Genomic DNA, 22,201 nt, shown 5'->3' with positions numbered 1-22,201 from the left:
TGTCTTGCATGGGTCATCCAATGTGCAGAACACAGGGATGAACCACTGTTGTAAGGGTCACATCTGGAGCCTTGCTAAGGAGAACACTGTCGCAGCCATCAATATGAGCAGTTTGTGTATTCTGTGGGCTGTAATGGTCACTCTGGTGCTGAGTTTGGTGGCTAAATTGATCGGTGCAGATACTGGGATGGTGGGAGGACACCTTTCACTGAGGATGCATTGAAGCATGGAGAGGATGGAATAGGATGGGGAGAGAATGGATTTGTCATGGTTAATACAAAGTCCCAGATTTTGTAGGTGGTGCAGATGACTCATATTTATTCCAGTCATCAACATACAGGAAGGTCTGTACTCCCTGGAGATGCAGGCGTGACCAGGCTAGTGCTACCACTGCTATGCGTTTAATGAAGGGCCGGGGCGGTGGGGGTGGGGGGGACTGAAAGCCCAAGGGAGAATGCAGAAAATTGGAAAAATCTTGTTTCCAATCTGGAAGTGTAGGAAGTATCTATAATCATGGTCTATAGTAGTACAGAACTATGCATCCTTGAAGCTGACCAAGGCAAACAAATCTCCTCCTTGCAGGAGAGGTACAATGAGGAGGGTGACCATTCTGAACTTCCTTGATGTGATAGACTAATCCTAGATCTCAGAGGCATCAATTGCCTATCTCATTCCGGTACCATGAAGGAATGAGAGTTGAAGTTTTGGGAAAGGTCAGAATAACAGACTCTCTCTGTAGTCCCCTTAGAAAGTAGTGAATCAATATTCGGGATGGAGCAAAATCTATTTGCAAAATCTGTCCATCCTCTCCAATAGAGACAATTGGGTCTGCATGGCGATAGCTGCATCAGGTAAGGAGGTAGACAGTACCACTCACAGAATCATAGAATCATAAAATACTAGAGTTGGAAGGGGCCATGAAGGACATAGGGTCCAACCCCCTGCTGTTGCAGGACACCAAGTTACACCATCCCACTCAGATGGCTGTCCAGTTTCTTTCTGAATGGCTCTACTGAGGGAGAGCTCGCCACCTCTCTAAGCAGCTGGTTCCACTGCAGTATTGCTCTGACAGTGAGGAAGGTTTTCCTGATGTCTAGCCTCAATCAGAGTTATTGCAACTTGACTTGATTATTCCGTGTCCTACACTCTGGCATCAGCAAGAAGAGATCTTGACCTTCCTTTTTGTTACAGCCTTTGAGGTACTTATACAGGGATACCATGTCCCCCCTCAGTCTTCTCTTCTCAAGGCTGAACATGCCCAGTTCCCTCAGTCTCTCCTCATAGGGCAGTGTTTCCAAACCCTGGATCCTTTTTGGTGCCCTCCTCTGGACCCTTTCTAATTTTACTGCATCTTTCTTAAATATTGTTGCCCAGAACTGAACACAGTATTCCAGATGAGGTCTGACTAGTGAGGAGTATAGAAGAAATACTACTTCTGCTTCTGTGCTTTGGAGGAGAATATGATCAGGACTACAGTGAAAGCAAAGAAAGGCTCAGGAATTCCAACATCTCCTCCACAAGATCCTCTGGCTAAATTTGTAAAGTGGAGTCAGAAGATGCTGTTGTTGCCCTGCTGAAAAGCATGTCACTGTGTTAAGCTCAGTAGTCTGTCACAAAGGAGTTATGATTTCTAGGTGAGAGCAGAAACAGATGGCTCTGATCAAAGAATAGTTCACCGTATGTAAGAATTCCAGTTGTCAAAGTTTAAAAGGGTGATTTACATCTCCACCTTATCAGAACTATTAGACCCAAGGATGCCTGGAGATGCCAGACCAAATGCTTTATTGAAAGCAGTTGGGGAGGCTTGTGATTGTCCCACTGGTCAGCTAATGGAGTGGGGAGAGAAGGAATAAAAAACCTAGGGTTTGAGAGAACAGGGTACTTTTTCCTGCTCCAAGTTGTGCTGTCTGCTCACGACAACATGAAACCTGCTGCTCCCTTACCAGAGGCTGGAAGGTATTTTACACATCTAGAGTAGGGTATTGCTAGTTTTACTTATTTTCTTGCCTTTTTGGTGCAACAAGTTGCAATAGTACCAGGGAGTAGGTCAGCTCTGAGGGTTGTAAAGTTGTTTCCTGCAATCCACTTATCCAAACCCATTTTGATCCCACACAATTCTCTCTCCCTCCACCCCTATATTTTACTGTTTTGAGAAACTTACCTTATCCCCTAAAATTGAGCTTGAGTGAGCTGTGTGCTCATTTCAGTGCCTTGGCTCTGAGACACCCAGAAAGTGTGTAAGACAACACCCAGCAGAGCTGGGGGAAGAAGGGGATTCCCCTCAGTGTTACATTTCTTAAGCAGGTTGAACAGTTGCAGCCGATTCAGGATTCTATTAAAACTCTCCACTGGGATTTCCAGAATAGAGCCCATGAACACTCAATTTTTAAAAATTTCCATGTGTTTAATAAATGAACATGGATTTTTATGAAATACCTACTTTCTAGCAATTACACATTTACAGTTTAAACCACTGCACCACCTGCATCCCTAATTGCACACAGACTTCAACAAACTATCTAAATAAATATCCACTTGAAGTTGGTGTCTATGCACCACCTGCTCACATATCAAAAGTGCCACTGAATCCTCCCTAGAGATGTACAAGGAATTCACATTGGGTGGAAAATCTGCCAGATTCCCTGATTTTCAGTATGCAGGACTTCAGTGCACTTTGCAGCAGCCCAGAGTTTGAATTCCTAACAAGTATTCCCAGGATTTACAGGGCACTCACAAGGCATCAGTCCCCATGCACAGTACAAGCAGTGCCTCGTTGACCACCAGGAATGGAGACCAGTGCACCTGCTCACTGTGCCCACTTTTCCTGTATGTTGCCAGCAGTGGCAGCAAGCTGGGAGGAAGGTTGACGGTAGAGAATGGCAGTGGGGAAGGTTCCAAGTTGTGCAACTGGAAATTTGTGAACATTCACAGACTTCTTTCAGGCATAGCTCTCTTCCCTAGATAGAGACAAGCACTAAAAAAAAGGTGCACGGCAGATGTGAAATGGGTTCTGGAGAGGCTCAGCACATGTATAATCCTCAGTTCATTATATAGAAACAGAGAAACTGAGTGAGCCAGAAGGGGTCTCCCAGGCCATCTAGTCTGACCCCTGGCTCCTACCATGTGCATGTCTATCCTATCCCTGAACACCCTCACCAATGGGGACTCCCATGGAAGCCCATTCCATAGCCTTGGGGTCCTAACTGTCAGGAAGTACTCCCTGGCATCTAAATTGAACCTTGGTTCCTTGAGCTTGGCTTTATTGGAACACATCGTGCCTTCCTCTGCAGAGGAGAACAGGACTCTGCCCATTTCCGTGTGATACCCCCTCACATGCCTGTATGTCGCCAAAAGATCCCCTCAGAGTCTCCTCTTCTCCAGGCTGAAAAGGCCCAGTTCCCTCAGTCTTACCTCATATGACTTTCTCTGTAATCCAGCCATTATCCTTGTGGCCCTACACTGCACTGACTCTAACCTGGCTATATCCTTCCTGTAATGTAGAGCCCAGAACTGAATACAATACTCCAGTTGTGGGCACACCAGAATCGTATAGAGTGGTAGTGATACCTCTCTTGATTTAGAAGCCACGCTTCTGGCAATGCATCCATGGATGGCATTCGCCATCTTGACCGCATCACACTCCTGACTAATGTTTAGCCCTCAGTCAACCAGTACCCCAAGATCCCTTTCACAAGTGCTGCTCTCCAGCCACTCGTCCCCTAACCTATACTTATGACACCCATTCCTATGCCCCAAGTGCAAGATGTTGCACTTATCTGCACTGAACGCCATCCTATTGTCCCCCACCCACTTCCATAGTCTGACCCCACTCATCACCAACCACTATCCCGATGATTCCCCTCTAATAGTTACCCTCTATTTTTGGTCTGTCAACCATGCCCTAATCCATCGGACAGTGCACTGGTCTATCCCAAAACTCCTCAGTTTCTCAACCAGGATATCACTGGGCACTTTGTCAAAGGCCCTGCTGAAATCCAAGTAAACCACACCTACTGCGTCCTCTCCATCTAGCCACCAAGAAAGCTTGCCATAGAATTTGTCTGGCAGGACCTGTTTTTGCATGGCCGCCAACATTCCTACCCTATCTAGGGTTACTAGATCTCTCACTATTATGAGCCTTTCCATCATCTTCCCCAGAATGGATGTAAGGATAGCAGGCCTGTAATTCCCCACTACACCTCCACTACCCCTTTTTTAACATTGGGACCGCAGATGCCACCCCCTAGTCATCTTGAATTTCATCCATTCTTCATGAGGCCAGCAGGCATGAGAGTACCCTTGACAACTCCCTAAGTACCCTTGGGTGTAACCCATCAAGGCCTGGTCCCTTTGTACTGTCCAGTACCCTTAGGAGCTCTTCAACTTCTGGGGCGGAGGGGTGACTTTAATCTGTGTCCCAAAATCCTGGCCTCATCCAGTTCCCCATATACATCTCCCCCGCCCTGCTTTGGGGAGAACACAGAAGCAAAATAATCATCTAGCATCTGAGCCAGTTCCCTCACATCAGTCACCAAATCCTCTTCCTCCTTATTAAGCGGTCCCACCGCCTGTCTCCCCTTCCTCTTGCTATTTACATCTCGACAGAATCCCTTTTTGCTTCTCCGAATATACTTTGCAAGTCTCCACTCATAATCAACCTTAGCCTTGTGAAGAATCCTTCTGCAACGAGCCACCTCCTCCCTTTTGTCTACTCACCCCAGTGCCCATTTCCTACAAAGGTTCCTCTTACGCCTGATTCCTCTTACCATCTCTCTTTGCCTGCATGGCAGTGCTCTCCTTCCTCTCCCTGCCTTGCTAACTAGCAGTATTGTCCAGGCTTGTGCCTCCAAGACCTCCCTTATTAGCACCATCCACCGCCCCCCCCCCCGCAAACTCCCTTGCCTTTCAATATTCTCTCCTAAGAGACTTTCCCTAGTCTGACCTTCAGTTGGCCAAAGTTGGCCCTCTTGAAGTCCCAGCTTCTAGTGCTCGACCTGCTGCACATCCCCATTCCTCTGATCTCAAAGCAAAGGATGGAGTGATCACTCGCATCCAGAGTTCCCCTAATCTGCACCTTATCTGTCAGGGCCCCCCTGTAGGTCAAAAGCAGTTCAAGGATATTTCCCCCCATCATTGCCTCCCAGACCCTCTGTGTGAAAAATCCTCCCTCTACAGCATCTAGGAAGTGACATGACCTGGCCATCACCACCAAGTGAGTCTCCCAACCATTATCTGGAAGACTGAAATTTCCCAAAATCATTGTGTCCCTCCCACAAGATACCCTTTGAATCTGGTCTGGCAGGGCATCATCCAGGTCTCAAGTTGACTCAGCGGGCACTGTGAAGTCCCTTCCCCTGTCAGAAGCCTTTAGTTTCACTCAGACTGCCTCTACCAGATCCCCATCTGCACCACATTCTATCCAATTGCATCCTATCCCTTCCATGAGATGTAACGTCACACCCCCTCCCCTTTCCCTTCCTGTCCTTTCTAAACAGATGATACCCCGCTAATTTTACATTCCAATTCTGTCTTTCATGCAATCATAGTTCTGTGATCTCCACCAAGCCATACCCTCCTATTCCCATGGGAAACAAGCTCGTCCTGCTTATTGCCCATGCTTCTAGCATTACCATGTTTCCCCAAAAATAAGACCAGGTCTTATATTAATTTTTGCTCCAAAAGACACATTAGGGCTTATTTTCAGGTGATGTCTTATTTTTTCTTACAAAAGCTGTAAGATTCTTGCCCCAAGAGTTCTCCATGATTCCTTTCTTGTACTCAATGAAATAGCTCTTTCTTTTTGCACCCCTCTTGCATTTTGCATCCATGTATTAAGTATGTCTGTTACAAGGCATAATGTATTGACATTATTCATGCATTGTGTCTGTATTCTGATTGGTCATTCAGCAATAAGTCTCACTTTCATCTGTTTGCATAGACTTTTACCTCTCATCCTGAAAGCGTCCGCTTCGGTATTTACAAATACTTAACTATAATGTATAGTATCATTTATTTTAAGCATTAATGTCAATTATATTATTTATTTTTATTTAATTATATATTAACATTATTATTTTATAATTCAATACCTCTACCGTATGTTGCAATGGACGTACTGTGCTTCCCTGTCCATCTGGCTGATGATCTTAACTGGAGTTTATTTTTTGGGGTAGGGCTTATATTACATGCATCCTGAAAAATCATGCTAGGGCTTATTTTCAGTAACATGAAGTACCTTGAGTAGAAACCATGCTGTCTTTCCAAGCAGCCAACCTTTCGAACCGCTCCCTTATGAAGTAGTTTGCTTATTTCCTGGTGAAGCCCAAGTTCGCCAAACCTCTCTGAGAGGAGGCACAGTTTCAAACTCAATTTTATATCTCTGCTCTATTATGGATGGAACATACCAATCAGAAGTGATGGACTCCCATATGGGGAGATGATGTTGAAGTTGATCCCCAAATGAGAGAGGTGAGTTTAGCAGAGGAATGGTTTGCACTGTCTGTCAGCACTGGCGTTTGTCTGTATTGACACACTTCCTGGGCTGTTGGTACCAAGGCACATCAGTATAGCAAGGACGGTTTGGTCTGTGCTAGAAGGACTGACACCCCATGGGGCACCCCTGTTGCATAGGTTGGAAGGAGTGATATTGCGATTGCCTGTTCCAAGGCCACTTACTATTGTGGTGTTGGGAGGGTCCCCATCCCATTCTGTGAGCTGTCAGATGTGGATGCCTTGTGGATGGTATCAAGTTTTTCATCCATTTTAGCGTGGAAAAGTCCGGTCCCATCAAATGGCATCTTTTCCACTCATTGCTTTGTCTCCTGTGGGAGGTTACCAGCTCCTAGCAATGTATGCTGTCTGAAAGCCACTGCACCAACAAGCGCCCTGGAGTCACAGTCCACATGATGTCTTGCTGTTGCCAACTGTTGCTTGAAAAGCTGCATTGCCTCACCAATTAAGAGTCTGGCCAGGTCCCTTTGTTGGTCAGGGAGGAATGCAGCAAGCAACTCCATCTTCTGCCATAGGAAGTATTGATAACAGGCCATAGCGGCCTTGTAGTGGGAGATTCTAAGTCTGAGTCCCATGGCTGAGTAGATTCAGCGAGACATCATATCAATCACCCATCGCAATTGGCCAATACACTGTGCTCTCTAGTTTGTCAACCCTGTGTGAATTCAATGACAACCGAGTTCGGATGGGGATGCTGCAGCAAGAATGGAATGTCCTGTTCCCTGACCTTATACATCGACTCAAGGGGCCAGGAGGTCAGATGTGGATGATTTGGTACCTTCCGTGGTTCCATCATGGTCTGGTGTAAGGTGGAGATCAGAGGTAGAGTCACCAGAATCACATCCTCCATCCTGATGACATCACAGATGTTGTCCTGCTCTGCATCCATGTGCTGTTGGATGTCAATCCCTAAAGAGGTCAACACATGGACCAGCAGTTTGGAGAAGCATTCCATACTCTCTCCAGGTGATCCCAGGTCTTGACTCAAAACCATAAGGTCAAATGATGTGGATGCCTGCTCTGTTTCTTCTAAATCAGAGAGGTAAGCGGCGCTCATTGAGAATGATTGATCCAGAGATCCCTCCTCCATCAGATGAACTGTGGCAGTCATTTCTCCTCGATTTGTGGATGGTAAGTCTGTGGGTTGTTGAAGTCTGCGGAGGTGGGGGTGGGTAAGGGTATCCGTAGGGTGGGAGGTATTCCCACAGATATCCATGTCCATAGCCTCTGTATGGAGGAGGTATCCAGTATTGGCTCCTTCCATACCAAGGAAGCTCAGGTTCAAAGGGAGGAGGTGGTCTTTGAATCGATTCTGCTGAGGTCTCTGGTGACAAGTGTCTGTACAAGGTTGGAGTGGGTGGATGTATAGGCTCCTGGTGCCCTTGAATGGACTGTACTGAATGGTCAGATGGTGCCAGAGAGTGCATGGGGGACTCTCAGATCTCTCCATCCGGGATGGAAGCCCAGACCATTGGTTCTGGGGCCTGAGTCAATGCCAAATAGCTGCTTCTTTGTGAGGTTATAAGATGGATAAAACATATGTGTCCAGAGCCAGAGGGTCAGACTATATGGCCCAGGAGGATCCTTCTGAATCACTCAGTTTCTATGTTTCTATGTCTTCAAACACTTTTCAATATTACTGATATACATACACTCCTGAATTATTTACCTGCTTCCTGGAAGTCAATACACTGTTGTTACAAATAGATTTGCAACACACCCTTTGCCCCTTCATGGATCACTGCCTTGATGTGGGGAAGGGACTTGGTAGCTCAATGAAGCTATGAGCTATGCCATGCAGGGGCACCCAAGATGGACAGGTCATAGCAGAGAGCTCTGACAAAAGCTGATCCACTGGAGAAGGAAATTGCAACCCACTCCAGTACCCTTGTCATGAAAATGCCATGGACAGTATCAACAGGCAAAGAGATATGATGCTGGAAGAAGAGCCCCTCAGGTCAGAAGGTGTCCAATGTGCTACTGGGGAAGGCAGAGGGTTAGTGCTAGTTGCGCCTGAAAGAATGAAGCGACTGGGTCAAAGCCGAAAGGACACTCAGTTGTGAATGTATCTGGTGGTGAAAGGAAAGTCTGATGCTGTAAAGAACAATACAGCATACGAACCTGGAATGTAAGATCTATGAATCAAGGTAAGCTGGACGTGATCAAACGTGAGATGATACGACTGAACATCGACATCTTGGGAATGAATGAACTAAAATGGACAGGAATAAGTGAATTTAATTCAGATGACCATCAGGTATACTACTGTGGGGAAGAATACCTCACTCTTCCAAGAACCCAAGAGATGACTCTACACATTGACTTCACCAGACGGTCAACACAGAAATCAGATTGACTATGTGCTCTGCAGCCAAAGATGGAGAAGCTCTATACACTCAGTAAAAACAAGACCAGGAGCTGACTGTGGCTCAGATGATGAGCTTCTTGTTGCAAAAAAAAAAAAAAAAATGTAGGCTTAAATTGAAGAAAGTAGGGAAAAGCAACTAAGCCACTCAGGTATGACCTAAATCATATTCCGGATGAATATACAGTAGAGATGACAAATAGATTTAAGGAATTAGATCTGATAGACAGAGTGCCTGAAAAACTATCGACGGAGGTTCACAACATTGTACAAGAGGTAGCAACTAAAGCCATCCCAAAGAAAAAGAAATGCAAGAAAGCAAAATGGCTGTCTGAGGAAGCTTTACAAATAGCTGAGGAAAGAAGGGAAGCGAAAGGCAAGGGAGAAAGAGAAAGATACAAACAATTGAACGCAGAATTCCAGAGACCACCTAGAAGAGATAAGAAGGCCTTCTTAAATGAACTGTGTAAAGAAATAAAAGAAAACAATAGAATACGGAAGACTAGAGATCTCTTCAAGAAAATTGGAGATATGAAGGGAATGTTTCATGCAAAGATGGGCATGATAAAGGACAACAATGGGAGGGACCTAACAGAAGCAGAGAAGATTAAGAAGATGTGGCAAGATTACACAGAAGAACTATACAAGAAAGACCTTAATGTTCCTGATAACCACGATGGGGTGATCTCTGACCTTGAGCCAGACATCCTGGAATGTTAATCAAGTGGGTCTTAGGAAGTCTTACCAACAACAAAGCTAGTGGAGGAGACAGTATTTCAGCTGAGCTACTCAAAATCCTAAAAGATGATGCAGTTAAAGTGCTACACTCAACATGCCAGCAAATTTGGAAAACTCAGCAGTGGCCACAGAATTGGAAAAGGTCAGTTTACATTCCAATCACAAAGAAGGGCGATGCCAAAGAATGTTCAAACTACCGCACCATTGCACTCATTTCACAGGCTAGCAAAGTTATGCTCAAAATCCTACAAGCTAGGCTCCAGCAGTATGTAGACCGAGAACTACCAGAAGTACAGGCAGGGTTTCAAAGAGGCAGAGGAAGTAGAGATCAAATTGTCAACATAAGCTTGATCATGGAGAAAGCTAGGGAGTTCCAGAAAAACATCTACTTCTGCTTCATTGAGTATGCTAAAGCCTCTGATTGTGTGGATCACAACAATTGTAGCAAGTTCTTAAAGAGATGGGAGTATCAGACCATCTTATTTGCCTCTTGAGAAACCTAAATGCGGGTCAAGAAGCAACAGTGAGAATTGGACATGAAACTATTGATTGATTCAAAACTGGGAAAGGAGTACGGCAAGGCTGTATACTGTCACCCTGCCTATTTAACCTATATGCAGAGCACATCATGTGAAAGGTGGGGCTAGACGAATCACAAGTTGGAATTAAGATTGCCTGGAGAAAGATCAACAGCCTCAGATATGCAGGTGATACCACTCTCATGGCAGAAAGTGAAGAGGAATTAAAGAGTCTCTTGATGCGGGTGAAATAGGAAAGAGCAAAAGCTTGCTTGAAACTCAACATTAAGAAAACTAAGATCATGGCATCCGGTCCTATCACTTCCTGGCAAATAGATGGGGAAGAAATGGAGGTAGTGACAGCTTTTATTTTCCTGGACTCCAAGATCACTGCAGATGGGGACCACAGCCAAGAAATTAAAAGACATTTGCTCCTTGGGAGGAGAGCTATGGTAAATCTAGACAGCATACTAAAAGCAGAGACATCACCCCACTGACAAAAGTGCATATAGTCAAGGCTATGGTTTTCCCATTTGCAATGTATGGCTGTGAAAGCTGGACCATAAGGAAGGCTGAGCATCAAAGAACTGAGTTCCTCTGAATTGTGATGCTGGAGAAGACTCCTGCAAGTCCCTTAGACCGCAAGGAGATCAAACCAGTCAGTCTTAGAGGAGGTCAACCCTGACTGCTCTTTGGAAAGCCAGATACTGAAGATGAAACTCATCTACTTTGGCCACCTAATGAGAAGGAAGGACTCACTGGAGAAGACCCTAATGCTGGGAACAATAGATGGCGAAAGAAGAACGGGATGGCAGAGGATGTGGTGGATAGATGGAGTTACTGAAGCAGCTAGTGTGAGTTTAGGTGGACTCTGGGGAATGGTGGAGGAGAGCCTGGAGGAATGTTGTCCATGGGGTTGTGATGGGTCGGGCACGACTTTGTAAACAACATAACACACTCTTTTGACAGCTAAAAGTATGAAATAAAAGCACTGGAAAGATAAGCATTCACCTCTTATAATGCAATGGATTGACTTATTCATGGTTTCAATACCACATCTGAATACCTGGTAATATAGATGCCATTTGCAAATGGATACATATATGGATATCTGCCTTTGTTGAACTTTATTTACAATTCTTAGATAGCTGTACTTTCCTATGGGTGCATAGCACTCAACATATTCAAACGGATGTAGTTATATATCTTTTTTTCTTGATTGTTTTGTTAAAATAATATAGTAAAATTAATTTCAAAAATGTAATAAACAATTCAAGAAACAACTTCTGGAGTCTTTCCACAACAAACCAAAGAGTCACATTTTCATGCCTCTTAGGAGACATGGGTGTGACCCCTCCCCCACCAAAAAAAAAAAGGACTACAAGAAGAAAAGACAATATCCTGACAAAAGGAAGACCTCAATGTAGATTTGACTTACTGCAGCAAGGCTTTTGTTTTTCGTGTAGGGTCATCAGGGCGGAAGTTCTTGTATTCTTCCACCTCTTTTTCCAGAGACAGCAGCTGGCTCTGGAGTTTGCTACGCAGGGATGGCAGAGACTCTCGGATATGGTTTGTTAATTGCTGAGGGGAGGAGAAGACAAAGTTACAATTGTTTTACATCAGCACTGCAAGCAGCATTGTTTACTGCCAAGGCTCTATTACTGCCATTCTCCCTTTTAGGATTATCACTCTCCAGGTTTTGTCAGTCTCTTTTGCTAACAAACAGGAGAGAGTTGTGGTGTGATGGATCCCTCACTTTCTTCTAAAAGACTGGGATAGGCCTCAAGGTACTGTTCGAGGTGTTTACAGCACCGAGAACCCATTTAACCCTTTCTCTCCCCAGTGAGACTCCAGTCCTCCAGAGCTCACCTTACCCTCTTTCTAGCATCAAAATCCTTTCCCCTTTGTGCTCCTTGCTGCTGAGGATGACAAAGACAGAAGATTACGTTTCTGTTTCCAGCACAGCCCCTTAACCCATTTCAAAGCAGGCACTGCCTTATGCAACACATAGCCCCACATATCAAAGATGAATACTTCAGCTCACTTACTTAAGGCTAGTAATATGCCTGGTACTGAGATTCAGTAAATTTCTCCCCAGAACATCTGGATCAGCTTTAAACTCTTGGCACACTATAAGTTTTTTTTGTGAAAATGGAGATAGAAAAATATTTGGATTGAGAGATGAGTGTCATCTTCCTCTCCAGTGCAGTAGCAGGAAGTCATCATGCAGTGATTTTTCATCTGAAAATAAGCTATTTAAAAGGAGCCAAGCAAAAAAGTTAAACTGCTGCTGGAACAGCTTACCTGATTGAGGACCTTCTGCAAGTGTGGGGTTCCCATGCGGTCTGCCATGTGTCTGTAAGCAGGATGGGAAAGGAAAAACTTGCGCTCAGCTGCCAGTGCTGCTCGGATGTCTTTCTTACCATCAATATCCTTCTGGCTTCGGTTCACGACTCCAATGTAACCTATGAATGGACAGTGCCAAATGTTAGTTCCTGTCTTACAGTATGCACCAAAACCCAGTGCTAATTCTGAAAAGAAAGTAAGATCATGACAGTGCAACAAATGCAAGATGGCAAGTAATTGTGATGTTACAGCAGAGTAGGGAACACTTGCTTCTGTCAGAGAAGCCTGATAATGCACACTTTAAAAATCAGGAAGACACTACCCTTCTTGAAAATACATGCACACAGGTGGGAAGCTCAATAGGCAAGTGCTGGGATTCCTTCACTCAACCCAGATTCTTCCCATTGGTCCTGGCCTCTCACCCTAGAGAAAAAGGGGGGGAAAGGAGACAGGAAAGTTGGGTAGGAATATATATATAGGAATATATATAAATATATATATTTATATATATATAAAAAGAGAACCTCAGTCCTATGTGCATATGTGTGCACACGCACGTGTGTGTGTCTGGACAGAGTGAAAAGTGGGATTAGTAAAGAGAAAAAGGCACTCAGATACGAGATAGTGAGAGAAAAAAGCAATAGTGTGCTTAGTGAAAAAAGCAGAGCGAGAATGGAGGATTCTCAGCCTATGCAATGATGGTTGAAAAGGAACTAAGGGACTGGGTGGGATCTCCCCCCCCCCCCCCATATACACAGAAACCGGAAGGGGAGGAGCTCCCGCCTTCTCTGGCACTCTGAGTTATTGAAGATTTTTTCCCAGACTAGGCTTTACACAGGCACAGATGCCCATGTGTATGATACACAGACACCATAAAGAAGAATGCAAGACTTCATGGCATCAGCAACAAAGAATGTATACCTAGGTGCTTAGCTTCCCTAGACCTGGCTTTGCTTTTCTGGGAATTCAAAAAAACAAACAAACAAACAAAAACCTCACATCCATGGCTGGGACACCAGAGCATCATAGTTGGGGAAAAAAGTAATTAAACCATCTACTGCATTCAAGCTTGCTTAGAAAGTACACATTTTGTTCAGGACTATGAATTAAACCGGTGCCACAAGGATAACTTTGTTCAATGGAATATCTTTCAGCTATAAGTTTTAATAGCTTTCTACCTCGCCGCAGAGGCAACAGTTTGTTCTCCAGGATATCTCTAGCATCAGTGCCTTCATCCATCAGGTCCAGCTTGGTTATCACCCCAATTGTCCGTAGGCCTAAGAAACAGAACTGCTGATCAGAAGCTGGCACAGATACACGAATAACCAATTATAGAAGTTCTCAGGAACTATTTTGTACTGTTATTCCCAAGATAATTTCTCTTCAACAAAACAGCACCACCACCACATGGTACATAGTTCAGTGATAGTGCAGTATACTAAATGAAAATATGCTTAATTAAATTAGTTTGTATATTTCCCCAAGCAAAGGGCGGTGGAGAGGCTGAACACAGGCACCAAGAGAACATACATAGCAGGTCTTCAAGGAACCAAGTATGTAGCTAAGCACAGGTTTGTGCTATCTGAATAGTATTTTCCCCTTTTGCTTGTTGTTTGCCACTGGTTTTCTGCTTTACACACTTTATTGCTTTGAGAAACTGATTTGTCTCTTTAATCTCTTTATTGTTGTGTACTCAGAATCAGACCAAGTCATTTCCCATTCTGTCTTTTTTCTGAATCCTTAATATATATTTAATCCTAATTTCACCAAAACCCAGACTATATGCTTTGTCAAGGAAAGTGGGGAGGGTCACAAGAGGCACACTGAATTTTGGGGTCCTGGGATGCATGCAACATGTGGAGTACAGTCTGCAATCTCCCAAGGACACAAGTGACTACAAAGATGTTCAGCATAAAGGATCCCAGTGGAATTCTTGGCCAATCACCTCCAAGGGACCAAAGCTTCTCAAGATTGTTAGACAGGTGGGTTTTTTTACCTATTTTCTAGAGCTTTTTTGAATAAGAAGTTGGTGCCACACTTAGTACCATATGCATTATTTCATTTTGTTAGAATTAACTTTATGAGTTCTTCCGTAACATATTTCTGTTCCCAAAACCCACTAGAATAATTCCTTTAAAGGTTAGGATTTTAGCAAACTGAGGCTTCTGAAGGAGGACTGTTGAATTCTTAACACTGACCCATGTTACACGGGAGGAGTGAGAGCTTCCTACTGTCAGGTGAACAACTCAGAGTGATATTGTGGAGTCCCACCCAAACCTGTCATGAACTATATGCATTATCAACAGAGGAGGTGAAAAGAAAAAAATGAAGTATTACTTTACCTTGTGGATCAACTTCTTTAGCCATTTTGAGAGCATCTGAATTGGCCAAATCCATGTTTGCTGGAGTTACAGCAAGGATCAAGCTGCTCTCTCTGCTAATGAACTGCAAAATCATATCTCTGATCTGATACTCAATGTCCTGTGGTTGGTCACCCACTGGCACCTTAGTTATACCCGGAAGGTCAATCAAAGTCAGATTCAACACTGCAAAGAAAATGAGCAAAGAAAAAGAATCTCTCTGTTAAAAGGTCAAGACTGTCATCGACTCTGGACTTGAGGGAGTTTTGCATAGCTCTTCCACAGAAGAAAGAAGGGAAGACACTGCCCAGAGAAATCTGGCTGGGACTACTGAATGTGGTTTTATAAATCAAATGAACAAACAAATAAAAACTCCCAGCCCTTAAAGAGATCAAACCTATCTACTTTAATAACTGGTGTTTTTTTAATACAGAATTACTGAAGCCTTAAAGATAAGCATTTCAAATTATAATCCATCTTCAAATTAATCTAAATGCTCTCACTTTCTAATTATGAATTCACAAAGCCACAGGCATAACCACACTGTTTCTGAACAATTATAAGAGGTTGCCACATCATCGTAAAGCAACTGACAACTTCCCAGAGTATACCGATTTAGCTATACCAATTCTTGCTGTAAGTTGTAATGTTCCTTTTTAATGGTATTCCCAACTTCATGAAGTTTCAGTAATCCTATAGCCCTAAAATATACAGCCCAAATATTGTCCATCTTTAAGGAGGCATAAAACCATACCTACCATGTGGCGAATACACCCTGAGGTTGATGGGAACTGGAGAGATGCCTTTGTTTGTTCCTGTGACCCTGTCTGTTTCTGCTTCAATCTCTTGCCGTACTTCATCAAAATCTGTAAACTTCTTGGACTTGCAGTGCAAAAATTCTGCATACTCTGAAAGAGAGGAGAAATATTCTGTCAAAGTGAGATGCACAACTCTGAAAAAAAAATTGTGACCTCATTTAGCTGTACACAATTCTCTGTCTATCCTTACATAATTTTAGGGACATGTGGCAAGCTCATTAATTTTAATTTTTTGAGGTGAAAATTATGCAGGAAGAAGAACGAAGCAGAAAGGAATATCTCCAGATTATGAAAATGTTCAACTTCAAGTCTGACTGCTCACCGTGCTGGGTCACTGCTGTGGTGCCATGAAAGGTTGTTCCTCTGAACAATAGTCACATGGGTGACTCCAAGTTAGATATCAAATACAACAGTTTCACAAATCAATGCAGCCAGATTTGGATATGTAATAATGTAACAAAACCATTCGAGAGCCAGAACACTAAAGACATTCAAAAAGAAGCTGGACAGCCATCTGAGTGGGATGATGTAAACTGGTGTCCTGCAACAGCAGGGGGTTGGACCCAATGGCTTTCATGGCCCCTTCCAACTCTGCTATTCTGTGATTCTATTATTCTAAGAACAATGCTCCCTGGAGCAGCATTGTGCTTCATGTGAGGACTGCCATCCCCTTCAAGCTTCTGAAAAATCTAGGAAAGAAGGTATATGCTTTTTGGAAGTATCAGAAGTTCTCACAAAATATAACTCTCAATTTCAGCTCAGCCTAACTTTTTTCTTCTCACAACTAGCCGTGCAGAAGAACTGAAGGAACAGGTGGAAACCCACTAAAGACTCGTCAAGATCTGGGCAGCTTAAGGGCTCCATCTGCTGGCCTAACACCAGAATAATGACTCTGGTAGTTGCAAGATTGCTCCCAGACTCTGCTACAGCTGCCACAGCCTTGATGAGCAACACCTGGAAACCCTGGGTCAAGAGGTATTTAAGAGCTGGCTAGTTCCACAGCTCACTCTTAGTTCTGACCCTGGCCTGTTTGGGATTATGATGGAGACTTCCTATCTGATTAGCTATTGGACTCTGGACTTGTATCACCTTGACCACTGTTGCTTGGATGCTGGTATATCTGTCTAATCACCTGCTGCCCACACCCCAAATGCTTACACATGTGTGGAAGGGCTTCTTGCCTAAATTCTTCAGCTACAGAAGTTTTCTAAAACATGTGTGCAATTCACTGAGACCATGAAGGAGGAGGACAGAAGTCTCAGTGCTGATCTTTTAAAAACCTCGATGCTGGATGGACAGTAAGAGATCAACAGAAGCATACCTCTAAAGAACAGGTGGCAGTATAGAATAGCACTTATTCTGAAGCCTACCATGCTAAGAACTGTGCCTATCTTGGTTACTGCTCCTTTTCAACATATAAAACATAGTCACTGTGGTTACACAGAACTTGAGAAGAGGATTTAAAAACAACATTTTGTCTGGGTTTTGGCAGTCACCCAACATTTCTTATGGCTAGTAAAATTCGCCTTTCTTGCTTCCTGCTACACAAAGTGTATGCCTTTTGTACCTTGCTCAGCAAACGGAGGAACAGTATATAAAGTATTTATACTAACTCTATGCCGTAACACTGATTTTCGAATGCATGTTCTACCTTCCCTCCATGGATTTTTAACAATGTAAAATGTTGCTTCAGTATTTCCTCTAAACCTTCATATTGGAATTCAACTTCTAGAGTTGTTAGCTATACAAACTCATCCTGCATATAATTCAGGATTTCTTCAAAAGTCATTACAGCTAGTGGTGAAGTGGTAATCCATGCTGGTCCAGCCCCACAGCCTCTCAGGGACGAAGCTACCATCCTTCTTTGATGCTGGCCACATGGAATCATGCTTGTTACTATGGTAGAGTCTAACAGGGACCCTTTGTTAGTTGTCAGAATTAAAGTTTCTAGTCACCGCTGGCAAGTATAATTGTGACCTCCAGTAAAATGCAACTTCCTCTGCATCCTGTTTGATGAAAGTGCTAACATGTCAAAGAGTCTGAAGTAGCAGAAGCCTCCTGGAGCTATAAGCATAACAAAGGAAGAAACATAATATCAGTGGCTCTGCTGGGGCAGAGGACAGGGTCATCAAAGGCAGAACCAAGGGGTCATCAGAGGCAGTGTAGCCTATACCACAAAGTATATCTTAACATCATGAATGCAAAGCAGGCTGGAGGGAATTCACATAAGTATGCATTTGGACCCCCATATTCCTCTTCCTGCAACAACCTCCTCTGTACAAATAATCGCTGTAAGATCATAAGTATAAAAAGAAGGGGTTGGAATAAACTATTTTTAACCCAGCTTCACAGCCAGAAAAGGTTTCCAGTAAAGCTTTCAATCAGGACAGACAGACAGAAAAGACAAATCTAAAAATGGTGTTGCACAGAAGGAAAAAGAAGTGAGAAGGAAGGAAACAAAGTTATTTAGAACATCAGCAGGGCTTTTACCAAGGCCCTGCTTTCCCTAACTTCCAGCTGCAGGGCCCAGATGTCATTTTTCCCTGCTCCTAGCTCCCTCTCTTCTTTTCCACAAGGCAGTTAAAGTTAGTTGGCCTGGGGTGGCCTGGGGTGGCCTGGGATGGGGGGAGTAATCCAAATGGACCTGGCCTGTTCTTGGCACATCTTTGCTTCCCACCAAGCCACACATAATAATAATGGCAGTAGTAGTAATAGCAGTATCTTTGGAGACACACAGAAGCAATCTTTAGCCCTTTTGGATCCAAGATCCACACCTTTCTATGTCCTCTGTAAAGCATGTCCTAGATGCAGAATATCTCTACTCAAATGTTAACAGTAAGAAAGAATAAAAAAATCTAGCTCATACATGCCTACTCAGAAGGAAGGAAAAAGTTAGTCAGGAAAGATGGTGAGGAATTTGAGAGAGCATTCAGAACCTTCCCTTTTACTATCTTATGCATCATCAACACAGCCAAAAGCATTTCTTTGGAACCATATTCTCTTGTTCTTCCAGCAAATGACTGTAAGCTCAAAAGTACAAAATGGAGTGGGGCCAATTTATTACAAGTTGAAATCTACTTACCCCATCCTCACCATAGTGACACACACAGAGAGAGATCATTGCTAACCTACTTTTACCTCCATTGCAACAGAAACTACTAGCAGGTTTTTCAAAACGTAAACCCCAACCAAAACTAGATTGTTACAGTTTTACCAGTAATGCAATTGTCAACAATATTTTTTGCAAGCAAAACACTAAAAGAACAATAGTTGCCAGCTCAAACAACTACAAACAGTTAAAAAAGGAAAGAAAACTGTGCAAGCATCAAATTAAAAAAAAAACAGCCAAAAAAGAGAGAGACAAAGCACAAAGAAAACAGATTAAGTATGAAACCCTACACACAATTATTTAGTGAACCCCAATGAACTCTATGAATTGTTACCTTCTTTTTAAGTCTGGATTCTCTTGCAGGCAGGCATGTTACGCACATGTGTACACACACACACACACACACACACACACACACAGAGTTAAATAGAATACTTTGCTCTCTTCCCCTCTCCTTTTCCTTCTTTGAATCAGAACTCAAAAAAGGCCAGTGAAGGCTGCCAGTCATGCAACCAGGGCTCCATGAATGTTCATAGAGTTCCTCTTGGCTCAGCCCATTTTGCAGGGCTGGGCCGGGCCTAAGAGGGAGTCCACAGATTCTAGAGGGATGGATTCTGAAAGAGTTTGTCCAAAGCCCACTGCTGTGAATCTATTGAACAAGAGGGTGTGAAAAACAGAAAAAAAACTGAAACTGGAACACAGAAGGCTGAAACAGAAGCCAGGTATACTCAAAATGGAAGAATACTTAGGCTTCTCTGAAAGAGAGAATAAGGAAAGTGTAATATATAGTTTATGCATGAATGTAAGATTTTTATGGAATATGGATACTGTTGTTGCATAAGAGGCAACCATGGCAGCAAAGACAGAAAACACTTTCCATTTCCTCCAAGCTGCTTCCAAAACTTCTTGGATTGGAAGAGAGCAAGAGAGTCAAACTAGGGAGTACAGCTGAAGCCTCCAAGCCGCTATCCTGAAAGACTTGAGGTCAGGGTGATGAGTCCATTGTGTTGCAAGAGGAGCAACAGGATCAACAGTGACTGGTAGTACTTCCACTGCACCTGAGAAGAAGGGGAGCAAACTGTGCCTGACATGGCCACCTAGAGGTCAAGAGGATATAATTGGCACTGTAAGCTTGAATTTTTGCCATTGCTTTCATGATGAGAAATCGGTGGGAATGCATAGAAGAGACAGAGTAGAAGGAAGTCATGCCCCAGAGATTGCCACCCTGACCTAGTGTGCTACAGAAAAGCGGACACACCTTTTGTGACTCACAGTAGACAAATATATGTCCAGGGTCAATGTCCCTCTGAAAAATGGATTGCAGAATGGTATGGTACAGTTTCCACTTGCAGGAAAGACATCCTGTTGGGAATATCTGCCAGGGTGTTGTTGGTCCCCATGATTTGGGTTGCAGACAGAATGGTTTTGCAAGGAACTGATCATTCCAGAATCTGAACAGGCAGTCTGAGCAGGTGCAATTAATGTATTCCTCCTTGTCTGCGCAGACAGTGGACTGCAGTGATATTGTCTGAGGGTATGCTGTGACCTAAGAGAGTAGCTTCAAAGGCATTCAAAGCAAAAAGCTCCAGAATGCTGATGTGTTAAGAGGCTTCTTTCCAGGTGTCTTGCCAGTGTCCTACAATGTGCCCCCCAACTTCAGAGAGATGGGTCAGTCCTGAGAATCAAGAAGAGAGGTGAAAGAAAAAACAGAAAACTTTGCTGAATACTAGGGGTCTGGGCCCACCAGTGCAGGGAACAAGCTCCTTCTAGAGGCAGTTAAAGGTACATTCAGAGTGTGTCTACTGTTCTGATAAAATCCCAAAGGAACCAATTCTGGAACCACCTTAGCATGCTGTCAGGATGTGGAGGGGCTCACTCATCTTCCCATGGCAGCCACTGGAGAGTGGCCAGAGACAATGAGGCATGGCCAGGAATCTGCCTAGGAAGAATCTGCATGGGACTCCATTTGCAGGGATGCACAGGCACACACACACACAGCTGTGCAGGATTGGCAGCTGGGGCAGGGATAGCCGTGCTGGGGAAGGGAGAATAAAGGAAGGCACAGGAAGAACAGGAGGGGGTGGGCAGAAGGGGAGAGTGTAAGAGAGAGCAGAGGAGGGAAGGGAAGGATGAGGACATGTGCAAAAGCAGCTTTTGGGAGAAGGCTGGAAACAGCTGGAGTTGCTGCAATGTGCAGACAGACAGAAAGGAGCCATCAAGACCAAGATATATTTGGAGAGACCTTTGGGTCCTTCTTTTGTTTTGGCACCTTGGACATTTTCACCAGTGGGGAAGGTGGCAAGTCATCTGGATTTTGAGCTGAAGCCGCAGAAGTGGACGGCTGAAGGTCTTCGGTGTGCAAGGCGTGGCTCCAAAGTTCTACTTTTAAACGGTCAGCCCGGTATTTCCTTGCCTGCTTCGTAAAAGCTTCGCAGTGATAACAAGACTCGAGGATGTGAGACTCTCCCAGGCAAAGCAAACAAAGGGAGTGGCTGTCAGTTGGTGGGAGCTTGCTACCACACGCAGTGCAGTCGCGGAAAGCAGCCTTCAGCGCCATTGCCTGGCCAGGAAGGTGCAATGGAAACCCTCAATGGTAACTGCTGTAGAATATGAATGATTTTTCTTTCTTCTTCTCTTTTCTTTTTTGTGCTTCAAGCAATAGAGAGAGAAGATAGAGAGAAAAAACCCTGACCAGCAGGAGCTTTTACATATAGGTCGCAAGGTAAACTGGAAAAGAACTTCCCAATGCACTCACGATGGTGGTCGAAGAAGAACTGAGGTCTCAGCTGGAGCCCCGCCCTCACACTAGCTGCATAGGGGGCCGGGCTCCCACCAAATACTAATTAATCAGCTCTCAAATCTTCCCAAAGAACTGCTCCATGCATGCGCAAAGAGCCCATGCGTGTGATGCACAGAGACAAAGAATAACTGAGGGAAATGGCAGGAGCCATTTTATATGGACACCGGGTGGGGTGAGAGGTTCCTGCCAAAACACGCTCAGCTATTAAATCTTCCCAACAGTCTCCACACAGGCACGGAGCTCATGTGTGTGATGCACAGAGACCAAGAAAAAGAACTGCCATGCACTTTGTAAAAACTCTTGGCCATTACCAAGCTAAGCAGAAGCACCCTGAACTGTAATGTTTGGTGACCAGCAATCAAATATATCTTTGTTATATCTGAGATTGCTGGTAAAGTGCAAGCATGTGTCTTTTATAATGATTAATGCGAAGACCGCGCGAAGACCGCGCCGCGCCGCCGACTCCGCCGCTACCTGACTGCCCTGCCACGCCCCTGCACACGTGGCAGGCGTGCCCGGACGGGGTGGGGTGTCGGGCGGCCCGCGGCTACAAAGCACCAGCAGCGGCCGGGGCCGGCGGCCAAAGGGCGTCGGCCAAAGGGCGGTTTGCCGCCGTTTGGGGGGGCTGTTCGGGGGG

General features: G+C 44.3%; 1 protein-coding gene across 6 annotated transcripts in view; it reads right to left on the bottom strand.

The window, feature by feature from the left end:
• LOC123017754 (dynamin-2) overlaps positions 1-22,201 on the bottom strand; it is a 103,284-nt gene that overhangs the window by 53,248 nt on the left and 27,835 nt on the right. For all 6 annotated transcript variants that reach the window (XR_006413662.1, XM_044419298.1, XM_044419299.1 and 3 more), the window contains exons 3-7: positions 15,596-15,745; positions 14,820-15,023; positions 13,656-13,754; positions 12,436-12,596; positions 11,570-11,712 (exon numbers count right to left, since the gene is read on the bottom strand). Coding sequence is in view for 5 of the 6 variants with exons in the window: in XM_044419298.1 (XP_044275233.1) it covers positions 11,570-11,712; positions 12,436-12,596; positions 13,656-13,754; positions 14,820-15,023; positions 15,596-15,745 (757 nt within the window). In the remaining variant the exon portion in view is untranslated. The remainder of the gene's footprint in view (positions 1-11,569; positions 11,713-12,435; positions 12,597-13,655; positions 13,755-14,819; positions 15,024-15,595; positions 15,746-22,201) is intronic.

The sequence above is a fragment of the Varanus komodoensis genome, unplaced genomic scaffold, assembly GCF_004798865.1.
Source record: "Varanus komodoensis strain SLA01 unplaced genomic scaffold, ASM479886v1 scaffold101, whole genome shotgun sequence".
NCBI classification, from domain to species: Eukaryota; Metazoa; Chordata; class Lepidosauria; order Squamata; family Varanidae; genus Varanus; species Varanus komodoensis.
This window is presented reverse-complemented; position numbering and strand designations above follow the sequence as displayed.